We start from the raw sequence: 21,182 nt of genomic DNA on the forward strand, positions 1-21,182 counted from the left end.
GGGATAGGATCCGGCTGCAATTTTAAGCGCCTTTTCTCTACAGTGTTCTGGGATGCGGGTCTTCGGTGAATACCCAAACCCTAATTTAGCCCAATCTCCTAAAACAAAGGTGGGGCAGGTAAAAATGGGGGTTACCCCCCAAAAAAATCATTCCAGTACTGCTCTAAGCAAACCCCACTAAATTTACTCGGTCTGCCGTCTTGACTAAAAGCATGCAGAGGGTCGGAACAGGGGTTTGTTTTCTGAATATTTAGAAAAATGATTTATTTATTTTATTTTTAAAAGAAGTTTCTTACACGTCGCTTTTCTACATGGCGGCGTCCAGGGGTTTTGCAACAAAACTGGAATGTTATAAATAATTATCACCTATACTGAATAATAAAACAGTAATAATAACAAGAATAAACTAGGTAATAAGTCTTCGGTTATAGTGCTTAGGATCATACTCTGTTAGAGGCACAACCCGACCCAGGGCTCTGTTTTAACCCTAAACATTTAGACAATCGTATCCTAAAACAGTTTTCGAGGCGGTAGGAGGCGGTGGGCGAAATCAGGAATATGCAGGCTTTTCTTCCTTTAGTTCCTTCTTCCAAAGGTGGCGATTTTGGACAAGGATTCTGCGCCAAAAGGTGCAAACCGGAGACGAGCTACGTGCTGCCCGAACCCCTCCGCACGCTTACTTGGGAGTCATTAAATCCCCACTCTCGCTTACTTCAAATAGAATTTACTCCAGAGAAGGGTGCTTTTTTGGGGGGGCGCGAGTGTATTTAAAAAAAAAACAAGAAGAATGCAGACCTAGAGAATTGCCCCCCCCCAAAAAAGGTTGGAGCTGTATGCATGGAAAAGTGTTTTACAAGTTAAGTATAGTCATTAGGAACTTTAATTAGGGCAATTAAAAGTTTGGCAGCCTTGAAAGGAGATTTATGGATTGTGGGAAGAATTTCTCGCATTCTCTGGTTTTCTTAAAATATATGAGTGATCTAAGACACGGTTGGGAAATCTGGGTTTAGGGTGTGTGGGGGAAATCAAAGCACTTTTGAGGGGGTCGAACCCTTTTCGCAAATGGATCTTCACTTTCTGAAATGAAGGCAATTTCTCTTATTCCACTCCCCCCCCCCGCCAAAAACCACCCCAAAAATCAAACAAACCAACCCTCATCCTCCTCGTGTCTCTTCACCAGGTTTCTTGAAATTGGAAGTAAATTCGTCCGGAGGGTTTTTAAAAGACGATAACACAAAAATTTCTACATGTGCTCATTTCGAAAGGACACGGATCGGAGCCTTGAATGGGGAGGGGGGCAGAACCCCCACTCCTCACCCACAGCTAGAAAGAAGCGCTTTCACGTGGCAATGCGCAGGACGCGCGGGCGCGCGTTTACTCGCGAGGAGGCCCTCCTTATACCCGCCCTCCCCCCCCTTCAAAAAATAAACGCATCTACTTTCAAAGACGGGGGGGGGGAATCAAACAAAACCTCTTAAAAACTCGCGATCCTGTAGGCGATATAAATTCACTTTCAAGCTAACCAAACGCGCGATAAAAAAAGGACAATTCTTAGGAATGAGTGATTCCTCCATCGGAGCCTCTACCAAACCTCATTTTCTCCCCCTCCCTCCCTCTCTTTCTTTCTCCTTTTTTTTTTTTTTTTTTTTTTTGGTGAGGGGGTCACTTTTGGAACAGTCCATTTATTTAGCTCCGCACACAAGAACCTTTTATCTTGGCGTACCTTCCGTTTTCCTCCCTGAAAACTTTGATTTTTCTTTCTTTCCAGAAACCCCAAATTTTCTTTGAGGAAGGGAAAAAATGCGGACGTGAATCATCATGAAAAAGACATCTCAAATGAAGAAATAAGCACCATTACACGTGCACGAAAATATTTAAACAGCCGGAAAGGAAAAGTGGAATTCAAGAAATAAATAAAACCCCATTAAATCTGCTTTACGACCAAGCTCCCACGGAATGCAATTTGGAAACTTTTCGTTGGGGTGGGGGGTGGGGAGGGACGGGACTACCTGTCTAAGAATCTGAGCTGAGGATATTCTCTAAGGCCTAAACAAACAAACAAACAAACGAAAAGTCTGCCCACTTTTTATTTTTATTTTCGATCACGACGTGGGGGGGGGGGGTTTGAGGGGAGGCAAAACAAGCAGCGATCGCTATTCAGCGACAAAAGGCCTGACTTACAAGTGGATATTGAGCAATTTGAACCGAAGACCCCCTCCAGCCCAGAAAAAAAGAAGAAGAAAAAAGGGGGGAGCAGCGTTTTGCTAACCTCCAACCGGCTCCCCCACCCTCCTCTTTCAACAGACGGCGAGGATAATATTACAAAACTATCGACCAGCGGGGCGCTTTGAATAAATCTATCTCCCATTCTTCTGCCCCCGTTTTGTTCCCAAACTCCGCGGCCCTGCCTTGGGAATTTTTTTGAATAAGAATAAGCCAAGGCCGACCCCCCCTCCTTTCTCTCTATTTTAATGGGAGGGGGGCGAGGAGGAGGAAAAAAGAGAGAGACACAGCTTCGTCTGTCTCCCCCCCCCTCCAACCTTCTCTTTAAAAATTGTTTGCTTTTGGGGGCCACAGAGTTCCTTTGCCGTATTTAAAAGTTTTTAATCGACTTGGAAAAGTCTTTGCAAAGCGAAGTTCATCTCCAAGGTTAACCCCGCTCCCAGCCAAAGGCAGAGCCGAAAGCCAAACAAGCCGATTTCTCCACCTTCTGTTCAAACATTTCGAGTTCCAGCACCGAATATACATATATTTTTGACCGGTGTTTTTTTTTTTTGGCAAAAAATAAAATAAAAATAAAAATGATAAGAAGTGGAGATTGTTATCAACCCGCTGTAATCTCAGCGTGATATATTCGGTCGGAAAACGCTGGACACTCTTCCTATTTTTTTTTAAGTTTTCGAAAAATGAATAGCAATTTTTTAAAATAATAATAATAATTCTGTTTTCTGAGAGATGAAATGCACCTCATAAGCCCACTCCAGGCGGGATCGTTATTCCAGTCCAATAAAATTAAATACAAGCAACCATTACTTGTATGCCGCCGCCTCAGCAGTGGGACTTGTTCTGAGTTAAATGTGCCTGAGACCTGAGAAACGACCCCCCTCTCCCTTTTCTCTTCATCCCCTCTTTTGGGTAAATTCTCGTTGATATTTTATTTTAGGGTGGAGTTCGCCAACTGCTCCTTTCTACACCCCCCAAAATGCCCTCTATCACACACCCCTCTCAAAAAGTGTTCAGTCATAAGACCCTCCCTCCGCTGCTCATCCATGCAAAATAGTGAAGGAAGAGGCTGAAATGGACAACTACACAACTGCACAAACCCCGATATGGATGTAGGAAACGGAACTGTTCCAGCCGCCCTCTGAGCGCTCTCTGCTATTGGGTTATTAATTACAGAATAGAAGCTTTGCTCCAAGAATAGAAGCTTTGCTCCAGAACACCCCCCCATTTACACATCCCCACTCGCCCCCCACCCCAATATACCCTAACGAAGCCCCAAACGCCAACCGACATCGCCTTCCCCTTCAATTAATTTTTTTGGGTGGGGGAGGAGTGGAGATAAAACAACAGGAAGGTATCATTATTTTAAAACCAAGAAACATATATATGTTTATATATAAACCCCAAACACACACAAAACTTTGGGCGTTATCACGAATAAAAACATTCATTCCACCCCTGCGGAAAAATACTAACTTGGGTGGTGTTCGGTTTTTAGGAAATTCAAGATGCACACACATATTCATATATCTACGCACACATTAACCCCCCCTCTCTCTGTACAAATATATACTTATGTCTATATGAAAGAATCTCTTCCCCAATTTCCATGACGCCTCCCACGCCCCCCCCCACGACAAGATATCCAGAAACCCAACGGATAATTGAATCTGATACCCCCATCAGTAAACTGTCAAAGGAGGTTTCAGGGGACCATTTAGAAAACAGCAGCAACCCGAAGAGAAAGTGATCTGTTTAACGAATTCATTTAGGACCCCACTCTCATTCGCCCCCCCCCCCAAGCCCGCTTTCAAGTCCTTATAAGTAACTGATGCGGAGTAACTCCGGTTTTCAAGGCAAGACGTCCATGCTGGTGTTCCGGATGGAGCTGTCGCCACCCGTTCCAAAACACCCGCACAAAAACATAAAACCACAAAAACGGGTGTATGTGTGAAAATCAAACCATCCACGGCGGACAGGTAGCACATTAACACTTCCAAGACCCCACATCCAGACCCCCTCCCCTTTTTCTCCCCTATTGTGTTTTCCAAGCCGGTCCTCTAATTTTATTAACACCACCCAACAGTTCAAGATTTGTCTTCAAAAGATCAATCAAGCTTTGAAAAGGGAAAGGGAGACTCCCTCTGGGGGGCAATCTGCGTCTGTGGCAATTATATTTTTTAATAGTAAGTGTGAAAAATGAAAGAAAGACACACTCTAGGCCCATTCTCTATACCGCCTTCCCCTTTCACTAACTTAACGAATGATATAAATAATATTTCAAATAACATTTCCTCTTTTTAAAGAAAGAAAGAAAGAAAGAAAGAAAGAAAGAAAGAAAGAAAGAAAGAAAGAAAGAAAAAGTTATCCTTAAGATTTCAGGTGCTGAAAATACAGTATGCACATTTTTCTCCTGCCTTCCCTCAGTCTAAAAGCATCTTAAACAGCATCACATCGTACTGGAGAGAAACTTTATATTAAAAGAAAGCACACTAGGGGTTTACATGCTGAAGAATTAAACATAGCTCCCAACTCTTGCCTTGAAACACTGCAATTTGATTATCTAGTCACTGAAAGTCAAGGTGGTAGACCACATTAAGGATTTTAACAACACACCAGTGAAAAGAGGGCCACGGACATGCAACCTGTTTTTTCCACCTCTAAAAAGAGCCCTGAATAACATTATTCAATCCCGATTAAGACTGTGTTTTGAATTCAAAGCTATTCCTTAACACACAGGGAGCTCTGTAAAAAATGTGTCAAAGATGAGCTAGATGGTTTATTTAGAGGATTGTGGGCGCATGCACAGAAAAATACAAAATGTGCTAGTGGAGGCAGAAGTTTTTTGTTTTTTTTTAAACTAATCTTAAGATTCTAGGCCTTATGGGTTTGGAAATGAAAGGGCAAAGCCTGCTATAATATCGGGGTCTTAAAACAGTCGACGGCAGAATAAGGTTTTCAGTGGCTGAAATGGAAATTTGTGCCACTGTCCCAACCCTAACAAGAAAAGTAAAATTATGCAAAATTACAGAATGTGTCAATTTGCATAATTTATGCAGGTTCCTGATTAATAATAATAATAATAATGCACAAAGCACTGAAAAACCTGGTCAGAAAAAAGATAATAAATTATTCTTGAAGACCCTTATTTATTATCCTCATTATTTAAAAATCATGTCCTCTCAGATTCTCCTGAGAGAGTTATACTTTACACTTATTAAGAACCTTTGAGTTACAAAGATTTTATAAAGTCCAACGTCCTTTTACCTACTAAGGTATTGAAATCTTTGAGAATGTATTCAAAACCAGGGGAGGAAGCAGCTTGGACTTTCTACAATATAAAAAAGGGACCCACTTGAATAGTTAAATGTTTTTTAAGGCTTTTTAGTTTTCATTTCACCCCTCTGAGAATTTCCTCTTTAAAAAAAAAAAATAAAGTAGAAAAAATAAAAATAAAACTCAATCCTTAAAACACACCCTTTCCACAAAGCCTTTTACACGACTGTTTAGCTGTGGTCTCATATGCCCTATATTTTTTAAAACATTCCTATCCAACTTGTAACAGTCATAGCTGCCCTCAAATAATCCCCAGGGGGCTGGGAAGGAACCATAGCACTGTGAGGTCTCTCCTAACAATTCCCAGCCCCCTTGAAAAACTATAGTTTCCCAGGATTCTTTGTAGCAATCCATGGCTGGGGCATGAGAATGATTTAAACATGTGGATGTTGTGACCAGAATCCTTTAGCTTCAGAGAGCTGGGGTAACCTGGAGTCCTCTGGATGTTGCTGGACTCCATTTCCCATCATCCTTGGTCCCTAGCCATGCTGTCTGGGGCTGATGGGAGTTGGGGTCCAACATCATCCGGAATCTCACAGGTTCAGCATCCCTGAACTAGATCATCGCCTGTCTTCACTGCCCTGTCTACCTCCATCACAACTCTTTTAACTCGGAGTCCTCCAGATGTTGATAGGCCGGCACTCCCATTATCTCCACCCCTGGGCCATACTAGCTGGGGCTGATGGGAGTTTGAGTCCAAAAACACCTGGTTCTTCACTCCTAGCTCCGGTGAAAGGAACTCTGGGTTTATTTTCACCTGAGTCTTGCATCTCACTGTCTGTAAGCTCCTGGGAGCAGAGGCCTGTCTTCATTCTTTCCAATTATTGTAAAATCCTGGCCCTGCCTCTTTGCCTGACAACAGGCCTCCAAAGCAGCTCGCAATAAAATAAAGCAAACATACAAACGACTCACAATAAACTTCTAAAACGAACCAACAGAAAGCAAGACTACAAATGTGGTGGTTACCAGTTTGAGGCTAACAATTCAGGAGGGAAGTTTCATATACTAGCAAGAGACTCATCCTCTGAGTGCTACCAAAACAAGGCCATCTGCACAATCACAAGGAGGAACCCACTTGTGGGCTCGGAGGAATTGGCAGTAAATAGAAACAAACTAACTTGGAATGGAGTAGCCCCCCAAAGGTGTGGCTGGCTGACACACTCCAGGAACAGAAGCACTTAACGCTGAAACATATATTTTTTTGCCGTTCCCACTCACTTCACAATGTCAACATACAATAGGATGGAGGAAACCAGGAGAGAGGCCAACAATAATTATTTTTAAGGGGGTGTATGGGTTCGTAATTGTCTCCCTCCCTCCCTTTCTCTCTACCTTTGTCGCCCAAAATGCCGTCAATGCTGTGCTTGGCCTTCTTCTCGCTGTCGTCCTCCTTCTTATCGCAGTCCTCCTCTTCCTCTTTCTTCCCGAACTTGATTCGGAGCACCCGGCTAATCGAACTCACTAAACCTCAGACAGTCAAAGACAGAAGAAGAAAATATAAGCTGCTTTGAAACTGGAAAGTTGAAACTGGGAGGCAAAAAAGGTATACTTCCATCAGAAATGGTGAGGGTTCTCTCCATCCATGGTGGAAGGTCGTCATCTATTGCTGCTCCATCCCCATGACACCTATCACTCATAAGGCCTGTCCACCTGGAGATTTCAACTCTCCTATTTGGATTTTCGAAGCACAGGGAACGTCCAGATTTGGGGAAGAAAATGCGTGGGGCAGCAGTAGTTGGAGGGGAAAGTGGCATAGATGAGGGGGAAGCACTAAGGGTTCATAATCCACATTAAGCTGAGGTATGGATTGGCCAACAGCCCAAAAGTCTGTTGCAACCACACCCAACAGGAACTTCTAAACCAGGGCTTAAAAGAAAATAAAAGTGGTCCATGGACCATCAGTGGCCAGCAATCCTTGTTCAGGTGGACATGCCCACACCAAATAATTGTTTAAATCTTTAGCTTTAATCCTGCAAACTGCCCTGAGACCTGTGGGAATAGGGTGGTATACTAGTTTAATAAATAGTAATATTTTATTTTTCTTGCATATTGTATTGCACTGCATTACAGTGTGAATTCTCTGGAAAGCAAGTTGTAGTAATATATATGAAATGAAAGGAATAAAAACCCAGTGAGGTATCTCACTTAGGAAACTACTTCATACAGATGGAGAGCTCGCTGGTCCATCTAGCTCAATAAATAATAATAATAATAATAATAATAATAATAATAATAATAATAATATTTATTCCCCAGCCACTCTGGGCGGATTCCAGCAAAATATTAAAATACAACAATTCATCAGATATGAAAAGCTTCCCTACTCTGATTGGCAGCTGCTCTCCAGGGTTTCCAGAAGGGAGTCTTTTCCCAGCTCTGTCTGGATGTGTCAAAGATTGAACCCAGGACTTTCTGCATGCAACTCAGATGCTCTACCACTGAGCTATGATGCTCAGTTTTAGCAGGCGACATCTTAGATGTACTTGACACTCACAGGAGTCCTTAAATTAACAAACAGGCCAACGACTCTCTAAATACTCAGCCCAACCCCCCCAAAAAGTTATATTTAGGATAAACACACACAAATCCCATCCTTAACAAACCAACACACTGAAACTACTGTCCTCAAAACGCCTTAGGAGGGGGGTGGAGGGTTGAGGCTTGGCATAAGTGGAGGCCAAAAGACTGCGATGGGTTGCTGGTCCCAAATAAAAATCTGGTGGGATTGCAGGCATTCCCAACCTGTGGCTCTCCATATGTTTTGGCCTACAACTCCCATGATCCCTAGCTAACAGGACCGGTGGTCAGGGATGATGGCAATTGTAGTCCAAAACATCTGGAGGGCTGAAGGTTGGGGATGCCTGGATTAGAGTGTCAGACTCTAATAGTTACAGGTAGGTAGACGTGTTGGTCTGCCATAGTCTAAACCAAATAAAAAAATTCCTTCCAGTAACACCTTAGAGACCAACTAAGTTTGTTATTCGTATGAGCTTTTGTGTGCTTTTGTTTAGACTAGGACATGGGAGACCCAGGGATCAAATCCACCACTCAGCCATGAAGCTCACTGGGTGCGACCCGGGGCCAGTCACCGCCTCTCTCAGCCCAACCTACCTCACAGGGTTGTTGTGGGGATTAAATGAGATGGGGGGGGGGAGAACCACACACCTTGAGCTCCTTGGAGGGCAGAATATAAATGCATGGGGAACCTTGGGTGCTGAGATCAAACCCAGCCCTCTCTGTCTGGCCCTTGGGACTCTCGCCAGATCACACCCACCCTGCTCGCCACCCTTGTTGACTGTTTTTGCCTGGCTAGAAATGCGTCCTTGAACTCTGATCATGCCTCTTGGCTGCCTGGATGAAGGATAGGGGTGGGTGGCTGTGCCAATGTGCGGATTTGTGTAGATACCAACCCGCTGTACAAAGTTAAAATTCCTATTTGTTGTTCTGCGTGCATCTGCTGCTAGCCCCGAGAGCCACCAGAAGATCACTCACAAAGGAACGGTGGTCCTGCCTGCCTTAAGCAGTTTGAGGACAACACCACCTTCCCTTATATGACCCTGTAATTTGTAAGAACTTCTGTGGGGCCCCTGCCTACTTGCACAACTTCAGACAGATCATTTCAGCTAACAGGCTTGAGGGATACGGCCTTTGTGGTGGTGGCCCCTTTGGTGTTGAAGCTTCCTTCTCAATTACCTGCTCATGGTGCCCACATTACAGGCCTTCCAATGACCCTAGAAACCTACCTTGGCTCCTGTGTCCTAACAGTATGGTCATTTGGAGACCTGAGCTGTCCTCAGCTGTGTCTTTCCTAACTCTTCCTGGCCTGACTTACGAAAGCCAGTGAGATGCAGTGCTGGGAGTGTTTGACGAGGACCTGGTTCAAATCCTCACTTGGCCATGAAGCTCATTGGGTGACCACAGGCTAGTTGCTGCCTCTCAGTCTAAGCTACCTCACAGGGGTGTTTTGGGAATTAAATGAGTGGGGAGAACCACGTACGCGACCTGGCGCTTCTTGGGGAAAATGTTGGGATATGAATTCAGTAAAAATGATAAAATATTAAAATAAAGTCAAAGTGTCTTTGGTGATTTGACTGCATAATGCATCTCGTCTCGTTGTACACAGCTGCCTTCTGATAATTCCAGTGTCTGCTGGTGCCCATTGAGATTGGTGGGGTGGAAGTGAGATCAACAGTAGGTGGTGACACAGCCAATAAAAGGCAGAGTCAACTAATTCAGGTTGTGCTCCCATCCTCCTGGTTGCTGAATTCTGCAAGGTCAATGCTGAGACTAAGGAGGAGGAGGGTCACTCCCCCTGAACTGGATGCAAGTAACGCGGGTGGTGCTGTGGTCTAAACCACTGAGCCTAGGGCTTGCCAATCAGAAGGTTGGCGGTTCCAATCCCCGCAACGGGGTGAGCTCCCATTGCTCGGTCCCTGCTCCTGCCAACTTAGCAGTTCGAAAGCACATCCAAGTGCAAGTAGATAAATAAGCAAGTAGATAAATAGATAAGTAGGTACCACTCTGGCGGGAAGGTAAGTGTTTCCATGCACTGCTCTGGTTCGCCAGAAGCGGCTTAGTCATGCTGGCCACATGACCCAGAAGCTGTACGCCGGCTCCCTCTGGCAGTAATGTGAGATGAGTGCTGCAACCCCAGAGTTGGTCACGACTGGACCTAATGGTCAGGGGTCCCTTTACCTTTAAGAAGGCAGACTGGATGAGGCCCCATTTACCCCCATGGAGCAGTCTCCACTGGATCTCTCTCTCTCCTTATGCCCTCATTGCAAATGTATAGACATAAAACTTTTTCACGTTATACCTATTGAAGAATTTAGTAGAACCAGAAAACCCACAGGGCTTTATATCATGCCAACAGAATGATGTCTCTCCCCAAATGAAAGCATCAGAACTTCCTGGTTTGGGAGGGGGAGGAGGAGGAGGAGGAGGAGGAGGAGGAGGAGGAGGAGGAGGAGGAGGAGGAGGAGGATTTTAATCTAAATTACCCATCCACACCATAAACACACGGACACCCTGGAGGGCAGAGTGAAAGTGAAATTGACCGGGCCTAAACACTGTCTACTCATACTTAAGACAATATTGTTTTTCATGACTTTGGTGCTATATTTGATGTTTTCTGAATTGGGCCCTCCAAATTGTTTTTAATATTGTGCTTTAATGCTATAACCTGCCCTGGGACTTTAGGGTGAAGGGCGAGTAATACAAACATACATACATAAATTTACTTGCCAAATTAAATCTCCCTGCCTTTTAGCAATGCCTGCTTCTAAGTAAATGTACCCAGAAGGGGAGCCTTATATGAAATTCTGGTATAGAATTTTACTCAGGTGGCTGAGGGTGGATATTACTAATTACATCATGCATTTGTTAAATACTCTATATCCTGCTTTTAATGCCAGTTATTAAAGTAAGTTTCAAATATGGCAACAGTAGATCCACTCTAAACTATAGGAGGAATAACACAGGAACATTAAAACAACCTGTCCTCAGATGTTAAAATGTTCGGCAGCCAGATTTTTTAAAAAGGAAGTTATATCCAGCTAAGTCCTAATACTCAGAGTAGATCCATTGAAATTCATGGACCTAAATTAGCTATGTCCATTTTTTTTTAAAAAAAGAGTTTTTCCTTTTCCACGATCAAGTGGTATATAAATTTCATGAAATAAATAAAATGCATGAATTTCAATGGGTCAACTCTGGGTAAGGCTTGCCATTGGGTAGTAACCTGGAAAGCACAGAATGAGGCGGAGAGCCTAGGTGGCACAAAGGGACTGTACCATTACAAATTGGGTGTGGGTGTGCTTGTATCAGTTTTGGAGTCCTCTTGTATGCAAAATGGACTCTCCTCCCAGGCGACAAAGGAGCACAGAGGAAATAAAAGCTAAACACCTTCTCACTACTATTATTGCTATCAGTGGGTGGGCGCATTCCAAAGTAAGATCCCCCCTCCACTTGTGGTTTGAAGTGACACTGTCCACTCCAAGACCTTTTTCTATTTTGCTGTGCAGATCAGGACTTCTTGCACCCTCCGGATCAGGCATCCCCAAACTGCGTCCCTCCAGATGTTTTGGCCTACAACTCCCATAATCCCTAGCTAAGAGGACCAGTGGTCAGGGATGATGGGAATTGTAGTCCAAAACATCTGGAGGGCCCAAGTTTGGGGATGCCTGCTCCAGATATTTTGAACTACAACTCCCATCACCCCTGATCACTGGTCATGCTGGCTAGAGCTACTGGGAACTGTAGTTTAAATCATCTGGATGGCACCCTCCCCTCTTATCGGACATAAAGATCTGGAAAATGTTACTAGGTATATGACTTGATGGGGGCAAGGACAAGAAGAAGTGTAGGTTTTCTGTTCTAGCTCATCTCGACAAAACTCTAAACGGTTGTATTGTTGGTTCTGAATCTATAGCAACAAGAAATGAATATTTTCTTTAGTGTTTTAAGAATGTAGCATGATAGCTTTCGGGTTATATCAGACTCTCTGCCAGACTGATGCATATGGTAGCTCTGTGATACTCAGAAGGTTGCAGAAGCCAGGGAGATTGAAAATAAGTGAAATGTCGCTTGTTTGATTCTTGCAGGCTATATTTCTCAAAAAAAAAAAGAACAACACAAACCAAGCATGTATAATTGCGACCCAAAAACAAAGGCCACACAACAGTACACCTGTGACCCAAAATCTGGGAGGCAGAGGGACAGGTGTGCAATGTTTTGAGTTTCAGGTAAGCTTTCCGTCTGCTGAAGAATGCTGTGACATCTGAAAGCTTGTGAACTCACCTTCCAACTTAACTTGATAAAGTGCTATCCATTATTGGAAAAATATGTGAGCTGCCACCTTTTGGTACAGAGTTCACACACACACACACACACACACACACACACACACACACACACACACGTTAAAGTTTATATGTCAATAAACTATAGCTCCAGGGGTCAATTTTATCTATTAAATGTATAACCCTTACTGTATTTGCTGCCACGCAAAATCAAGAGAGAATTGAGGGTTTAGATTCCTGAGTCTCCACATTCAATGTTTAATACCTAAAATTATGCATGGTGTGGAGAAAGCGGATAGAGAAAGGGTCTTCCTCCCTCTCTCCTAACACTAGAACTCACAAATGTTTGAAGATTCAGGACAGACAGGTGAAAGTCATTATTCGCCTAGTGCAAAGTTAAACTCTGGAACTCACTCCCACAGGAGGCAGTGATAGCCACCAACCTAAATGGTCTTAAAAGAGGTTAGGGCAAATTCACAGAGGACAAGGCTACCAATGGCCACTAGCCATGATGGTTATACTCAGCTTCCACCTTTGAAGCAAAATAAAAAAATTCCTTCAGTAGCACCTTAAAGACCAACTAAGTTTATATTTTGGTATGAGCTTTCGTGTGCATGCACACTTCTTCAGATACACATCTGAAGATACACATCTGAGTGTATCTGAAGAAGTGTGCATGCACACGAAAGCTCATACCAAAATATAAACTTAGTTGGTCTTTAAGGTGCTACTGAAGGAATTTTTTTATTTTGCTTCGACTCAGACCAACACGGCTACCTACCTTCCACCTTTGAAGGCAGCAATGATTCTGAATACCAGTCGCTAGAACCCACAGAAAGGGAGAGCGCTCTGGTACTCAGATCCTGTTTGTGGGCTTCCCATTGGAGCAGCAGGTTGGCTGCTGTGAGAAGAGGATGCTGGAATAGATGGGCTATTGGGCCTGATCCAGCTGAAGGCTCTTATAACATCCGCAGGTCTTCCTACATTTGCAATGGACACTTTTAGATTTAGCAACCATTCTACTACAAGGTGTCGTTTTAAGTCCAGATTTGCAAATACTGGGGATCAGGGACACCCCTGCCCCCTCAATGATCCAGAAGCCATTTAAGCCGCCTGCAACATTTCTGCAAAGACCAGCTTCTGCTGATGGGGCAGACAGAGCCAGAAGTCAAAACTGCAAATTCAACTTGAGACTCAGGCCCTGCTCTCTCATCACACACAACTGAAGTTGTTTTCGGACTGTTACCACCTGAAACTGCAAGAGGACGGGGTTGAGGTTGGGGAGGAATTTGTGTAAAATTTTTTTTAAAAAAATGCCAGAGTAACCTGGAGAAAGGATCAAACTCCAGCTTCATCTTTGCTTCCTGCATCCAGGGATTTGCCTATTTATTTCTTCCTGGGCCTCTCAGTCTGAAGCAGGACGCCAGAACAAAGGCTATGCAAGCTTCAGAGTGCTGCAGAACGCTTTCTTGGGGAGTCACAAAATTCACAGAACCTGGTCTGTGCTTTTGAGCGTGTGCATTGAGTTATTTCCCCGCCTCTTAGCCTGGAGGGGAAGATTTTGGTCTCAAGCTGGCCTGTTTGTAGATAAACGCATCCCTAGATTAGTTCCTCCCACCCAACCCCAATTACAGGATTTCATTCCCCCCCCCGACTTCCTTCTCCCCGTTTGGGCTTTTTCCAAGCTGCCTTCTCACCTGAAGGGACCGTGCTTCGGTCGCAATGCCCATCCTTCAGCAGTCGGTCCCGGATCTCCCAGCTAAACATCCCGGGGTTTTCTCGTTTGTACTCTTCGATTTTCTTCTCCACGTCGGGAGTAGCGACCTGCTTTTGGGATCAATGCGCCGTCGGGAAAAGATCCGAGGTCGGGTTGGGGGGGGGAAAGGAAGTGGTTTGCAGTGGGTGGGGCAGGGGGGAGAGAAAGAAAAAGGATTCACTTTTAAATTTAAATTTTTGGGAGCGGGTAAAGGTGCGCCCTCGCCTCGGCGCACGCGCCTCTCCATTCAAACGACTCCCAACTTAACCCTACTCAGAGTCGACCCATGGAAATTCATGAAACTTAGCCAGCCAGGTCTGTTAACTTCAGTGGGTCTACTTTGAGTAGGACTATCAATGGCTACAACCCCCTCTTAAAATAAAAATACATAAATAAGATCCGTTTTAGTCTACAATTTATTCGAAGGGTGCTTGCATCAAGCCTTGGGGGGTTTCCCAAATGCCCCCCACCTCAGGAATACCTCCCAAATCCAAACTATTCAGCCCCCTCTCCTTAAAGGCTTCTTTAAAAAAAGCCCACCCCCTTTAACCGGAGGGTCCTTATTTTACAACTTTTGGTGGTTTCCCAGGCCAAACCCCACAAAGAGCCCAAATTTTTCAAGTCAATATTTTACTGTACCTCTCTACGCATTTACCCAGGAGTAAACCCCGTTGTACGCCGCAGGACTTGCTTCCGAGGAATTTCCCCCAGGGATTGGGGCTTCGCGCGAGGGCTTACTTGAGAGTAAGGGGACCGGTCCAGTTCCACCCTAGGATCCTTACTCAGAAGTAAAGTTCCATGGATTTCAATGGAGCTTACTCCTGAGTAAGCGTGCTTGGAGTCGGACAGATTCCCCGCCCCAGCCTCTAGCTTCTAAAGATACAGTATATATATATATATATTAAAAAAGAAAAAAGAAAATGACTCCGAGTGTGAGCGATTATAAATTAGCTGCAAATATCATCCTTTATCCACTCTGCTCTGATTTATGGTTGTAAAGTGAGATCAAATGAGGATCTGACAGCTTTCGCTTTTCTCTCAGTAAACGCTTCCTATTTTGAGCTGCCTGTCGGAGATGACGGGACCCATCGCCCAGAGGCTCATCTCATGATAAATAACCATGAATGAAAGGGTGGGGGAGGCAGGAAATGCAGCCGGAGGGCCCCGATCCGGGGCACGTCTCCCGAGAAAGAGCCCGTCCGAAAAATCCTTCCTCAACGGACCACAGCTAAGAGCCACGATACCGCGCAACTTTCATTTTCTTTTTCTTTTTTTCTTAGTCGGAAGTAAGCCCCACTTGTGAGACATAACGAGCAAACTGAAACGTTCTGTCTACTCAGATCCCGTGGGGCTTTTTAGTCCCCAGGTAAGCAAGGTTAGGGTGGCAGCTTCAGGAAAATATAGCTCCGTATTGTTTGCACTGGCAGGCAGCAGCCATGGCTCTCCTGGGAATCAGGTAAGGTTTTCTCTCAGCAGCCTTACCTGGAAAACCGGGACCTTCTGAACATGGAGTAGAAGATGCTCTAGCTTTCCCTTCGCTTTCGGGGTGCGTCCCTCCAAACCCAGTTAAGAGGTAGGGGAGAAGAGGTGAAGGCTACCCCCCCCCAGCGCGTGCGTGTGCGTGCGTGCGAGCCCGAGGTAGCCACCCCGGGGACTCCCACTCACTCACCCTGGGTTTGCTTCCACCGATGGCTCCTGGGCGGATGGAGCCGGTCTCCTGGTACCTGCAGAGGATTTTGGAGACGCAGCCGTGGGAGACGCGGAGCTGGCGGGAGATGACGCAGGGCCGGATCCCGTGGTGGGCCATTTCCACGATCTTGTGGCGGATGTGGTTGGGGAGGGGTCTCCCGTTGATGAAGACGCCGCCCAGCTGGTTGACCCGGCCTTGGCCCAGCGGGGTAGAGACTGCGAGGTAAAGGAGGAGAGAGAGGAGGCAAAAAGTGACTTTCACCTGCGGGTTCCCTCGGGGGCAAAGCCCTTATCACACTTTAACCGAGGTAAGGCTGCCATCCTCTCTACCTACCCCACATGAATTTAACCGGATTTCGGACCAGACCCGTATCGCTGAGTAAGTCCCGACCGAACTATCAACGGAGCTTGCTTTTGAGTAGACCCGTTTATTGGCTCACAGCATAAGTGGATCTCTGGACCAGATCCAGCGCAGTCTCCCTTTGTGATGGGGAGCGGGCAACACCTACTTTTTTACTCACTTCGTTTTATCCATATATCACCCGTAGTTATAGATAACTTGCTGGATGTATAAGGAAGCACCTATATAATCTAGATACCGGTATCGCCTATTTGAATTTAGAGACAAACTTAATACCGGCAAATTTATCACTGTCTTAAGATGGGAAGAAGGTGAAACGAAGCCAATCGGTTTTTAATTTAGTACTGTACAGGCGCACTCAATGCACTCAATACAGTTACTCGGAAGTAAGGTCCCGATTCAATTCACAGCGCAGCTGGAGAAAACTAAAGAGGGCGAGGCCGTTTCTGACTGAACCCGGTTCAAGTTTAGTTCCGGACTCAAATCGTGGCTGATGTTTATTTTATTTTTTAAAGTGGGGCGCTGAAATATAAAATTCACAACATTCTGTTTCCCGATCCTAACCATGTTTGCCCGGAAGTAAGTCTCTACTATTTTTATTTATCGAACTGATATCTAAGGGGACGGGAATGAGCGGAGGATTTTACAGCAATTCGGTTAACACAGAAGCGCCCATCACCGGCGCGTTTGGTCTGGATGCGGAGGGCTCCAACCGTGGACCCACTCAGGGGCCTTATCCACAACCCCTTAACTAAAGACTTGGAGGAAAGGGACTATTTTGGGGAGTGTCCCCCCCTCCCTCTTAGGAAATTGCGCCCCCCACAAAAAGTTTTATGGTCCTTACTGATGCGGATTCTGGATGAATAAAGCTCTGCATGAACCCAGGTCCAGTTAAGCAGGAATCAATTCTGGTTACAATGAAACGTTATGAAGGTGAGCCTTCCTAAAATATCTCTGTCCCGTGGTAACACCCCTCATTTCAAAAAAATCTCGCTTTTAAAAATCAAAGGGCTGTTTTATGTTCAAACGACACGCATGCACGTGAAACACCCCTCTTTCTTCTTCCGAACCCCTTCTAAGAACCATACCAAAGTCAGGGCTTAGGGATCGCGGTCCCGATCAGAATATACTTCCCTGCTTCAATTAAGAGGTCTAAACCGAGTCGAGGCCCAAATGGTCGGCACTCTGTGTATGCGTCAGAGACAGCTTACAAAGACAGGTTTGAGAACTTTCATTGAAACTGGCAAGGCCGTGTGCTGGGGCGGGTTCTTCTCACACTCCCCCCTGAAAACATATTTCCCTGCCAGCTACTGCTTTACACGCTCTTGCTCCAAGAATAAGCCGCACGGAACAAAGAGGAACCACTCCTCCTTAGGATCGCGCTGCGCGGCAAACACCCACGCACGCAACAGCGTCCTAGGCTCCAGCTCCTCGGGAGTAAAGCCCGCTTCATTCAGCCAGCCGTGAACTCCCTCGGGATAAAACATGCCCGGAGGAGCCCTCAGAAAGGAAGGCTTTTGAGGGGCTTCCTCTCGCGTAGACATTGCTCCCAAGACTCTTTTGGAGCGAGTTCCTCCCTTTAATGTCTCTAGCGGAGATCCGAACCTCTTTTCCCTGGGAGTTTCACTGAACCCAGGAGGAGAGCGGCGCCCGGTTCCAGGGTTTTCCTCTCCCCTGGTTCATTTTAAATACAGGACGTCGGGGGACCATTGAAAGGAATGGACAGCGTTACCTTCGGGCCATCCCTTTCTGTGGGTCTTCCCTGAGTAAGTTGGAGGCAAATACCAGGCGCTTTCTCGCTTTCCCACAGATCGGTCTGCGCCAGAAAACTTCTCAAAATGCCCCTCCCCTCCCCCCTTAACCCCAATATATATTTTATAAATGGTTCCCTGGGCGCCTCTCCAGCTGAGCGCGCAGACATCTGTTTGCGTTTCCCCCTTAGCTGCCTTGATCTCTATCTGTGTAAGGTTGTCCTTTTTCGTCTTCTTCTCTAGTTTGGCCTACCCGCGCCCCCTGCAACCGCCAACGTCTTCTAACCCCCTCTCCCCAAACCACTACATTTTGATAAGCTACAAAATGTCCTTTCTCCCTCATCCTTACCCAGCTTGGAGAAAGGCGCCGTTATAGAAACCTCATTCCCCCCTTTCTGTGACTTGTTAGGCTTGAAAACAGCCAAGGTTGGGGGGGGGGAGTGTGTTTGTGTTATGCATTTCTGTTCAAACATATACTGTATGGAGACACACACTCATATAAGGAATACCTGTTCATCTTTACATAAATCAATTTATATGCATATATAGAAAGGGTTCATTTCAGTATATATAAATCAGGGATTATCAGTATTTAGTGATTAACCAAATCATAAATGGGATCCAGGGTAAGCTCGCTTTTATATGATGCTGTATATGATGCTTTTAAACACATATACAGATAGTTCTCACATAAAATAAAAGTCTATTTTATACATATGCACCCTACCCGATATATATATATTAGAGTATTCCCATAACCAAATCTGAGTTATGAAAAGTGCCCACCTTCCCAAGCGCTCCTTCTTAGTACTCCAACACTTGAATGAGACCCGGAGAGAACTTCCAGATATAAATATTGCTTTAAGCGGGTATTTAAAGTCACATATCCCCCAATTTTCTGGTAGTGGAAAAGTAGACATGAATTTTATTTTGAGGGGTGGTGTGAGAGAGAAGTATTCGGGTTTCTCCCCCCCCTTTTCTCCCTCCCTCCCTTCCTCTTTTTAATATTTCTTCCTCGCTTCGCGGATGGTGGCTCCCCGTCACATTTGGAAATTGGGGTGTGTGTGTGGGGAAAAAAAAGAGAGACTCTGGGATGGGTGTGTGTTATATGATGGTGTCTCTCCCCCCCCCCCCCGGACTTCCACTCTTCTTGGCAAAGAGAGGAAAGTCGATTCCAGTCCTCGCTTGGCGGTTTAATCAAGAATCACGCGCCGCTAATTCGGAGTCACTCGGCGCGCGCTGTCATTAGCCACAGCTCAGCCTCGAGTGGGCTCAGCCTGCCTGCGAGAGGCGCCTGGACCGGCCGCCCGCTCCGCCTCGTCATTATTCCCCATCACGTTGTGCAAATATTTTGGTAATCCCCCTGATCTCTTTTTCCCTTTCCAGCGCCGCTTCACTTCATTTGCTCGCAGAAAAGGAGGCCCTTCACTCCAAATCCCCGCGGCGTGTGGGTTTTTGCGCAGCCGGCGTGGGTCCCCTGCCTGCTCGCCCCCCCACCCCACTGCCAGCTCGCCCACTTGAGCACGCTCTCGGCTGAGCGAGCTTTGCTTTAATAAATGCAGAGAAGGGGACCCGGAGTTTGTTTAATTCTGGTTTGGTCGCCAATCAGGGGACCTGTGGTGGGGCGGGGGAGAGACTGAAGAAAATTGTGTGGGTTTTTTTTTTTTTTAGGGAGAGATGTCGGAAAGCCGCTTTCTAATTACTTCTCGCTCTCATTCAAATAGAAAGAGAGGGGGTGGGTGGGAGGTTGTAGAGGCGAGAGAACGTGGGAGTAATTGACAAGAGAAAGTGACAAGTTCTTTCCGAACCTTTGGCGCGCCCAACGTTCCATCGCAGACGCGCCGGGTCGCTTTCACTCGCTTTTCGTTTTTAAACCGAAAAATATCATCGCCGGACTTTGGTATGGGGTAAGGGGCGGTGGAGGACGAACAAACATTTTCATGCAAACGGAAAGCAGGGGTAAAGGAAGGGAGCCAGCTGCGCAAAGTTCATTGAAAAGCCCCTTCCTAAACGGTCTGACTGGGACGAGTAAATAGCAAACGAAAACATCCCACATCATATAGATATAACAGGACCACAGTTTGGAAAATTGGTGTCTCTTTAGGATTTGGAGGGAAACTTATGAATGCCCAACGGCAGCGAGAAACGCCTGACTCCTTCCATCACGCGCAGCCTGGCTTGGAGAGCGAAAAAGACCCGCTTTGTCCCAAACGCGCCTACCCTCGCAAGCAGGCGGTTGTAACGTTGTAACCGCCGTCTTTTACTCAGGAGTAAGCCCAGCAAGAGGGCTTCCTCCCCAGTAAAAGGGGACTGGGTTTAGGACGGTTTCCAAGCATGCTTTAAAGACAAAACTTCCTTTTGAACAAATGTCTTTTTCAAAATTAAGAACACGGGCTGAAAGTTTAAGAGAATAATGGCTAAAAGTTTAAAAATGAAATGAATCGGAAGGCCCCGCTAAGAAGGAAAACCAAACCCTAACATTTTTATTTTTTAATTGAATTATTTTTAAAAAAACAAAACAAAAACAAGTATCAAACCTGGGAAGGAAAAATGAGCCGCCTGCTTACCTTCTAAAGGAAATCCGGTGCGGGGATAATTCTGTCCGGGTGCTGGGCGCATCATCCTTGGTACTGTCCCAGGGAGCGCAGCCATACTCTAGACAAGGCTGCTGGGATGAACGGGTGGGTGGGAGGGAAGGAGGAAAGGGGGGGCGCTGGGATGGAAGGTTTCAAGTCGAGAAAGCCGGAGAAAAAAAGGGGAGTCCAAATCTTTGCAAGAAAAAAAGTGTCAATATAATTATTATTTTTTAAAAAAATGGGGTGCGGGGAGAGAGAACGTGGAGAGAGACAGAAGGAGAGAGGACCCCTCCTCTGGTCTGTCCCCTCTTGCAAAACCTCAGCCACTCGCCTCCCCCAAAGCCCCCCCAGTGGTTTTTTTTAAAAAATTGAAAGGGGGGTTTGAAATTGAGCAGCTGGAACTGAGCTTGCGTCCTTTAGGAATGCGCGATGAAGACTGTGGAGTGAAAGCGAGCAGAGGTTGGATTTCTTTAGAGGAGGATTGTGGAAGGTTTTCTCCCCCCCCCCTCCTTTGCCTCCTTCTTCCTTCCCCCTTTCTTCCCTCACTCTTATTTTGCGTGCGTGTGTTGCTTCTTTTTTGCGGGGGGGGGAGAAAGGGGGTGTCTGGTGATGACTGCTAGGATAGGAAGGGTTGGAAGTTGTGAAGACGGGTTGAACTTTTGGCGCATCGGGGGAAATGGAAGAAAGGAG

At 45.7% G+C, this 21,182-nt stretch overlaps 1 protein-coding gene across 1 annotated transcript in view; it reads right to left on the reverse strand.

Annotated features, from left to right (window-relative positions):
• Positions 1-20,568, reverse strand: part of PAX7 (paired box 7) — a 144,010-nt gene extending 123,442 nt beyond the window's left edge. Inside the window, exons 1-4 of the mRNA XM_035118987.3 lie at positions 20,484-20,568; positions 15,785-16,020; positions 14,057-14,186; positions 6,892-7,026 (exon numbers count right to left, since the gene is read on the reverse strand). Of these exons, the coding sequence (XP_034974878.1) occupies positions 6,892-7,026; positions 14,057-14,186; positions 15,785-16,020; positions 20,484-20,568 (586 nt within the window). The remainder of the gene's footprint in view (positions 1-6,891; positions 7,027-14,056; positions 14,187-15,784; positions 16,021-20,483) is intronic.
• Positions 20,569-21,182: the final 614 nt, after the last annotated feature.

The sequence above is a fragment of the Zootoca vivipara genome, chromosome 6 (genome assembly GCF_965207765.1).
Source record: "Zootoca vivipara chromosome 6, rZooViv2.hap1.1, whole genome shotgun sequence".
Taxonomy (NCBI): domain Eukaryota; kingdom Metazoa; phylum Chordata; class Lepidosauria; order Squamata; family Lacertidae; genus Zootoca; species Zootoca vivipara.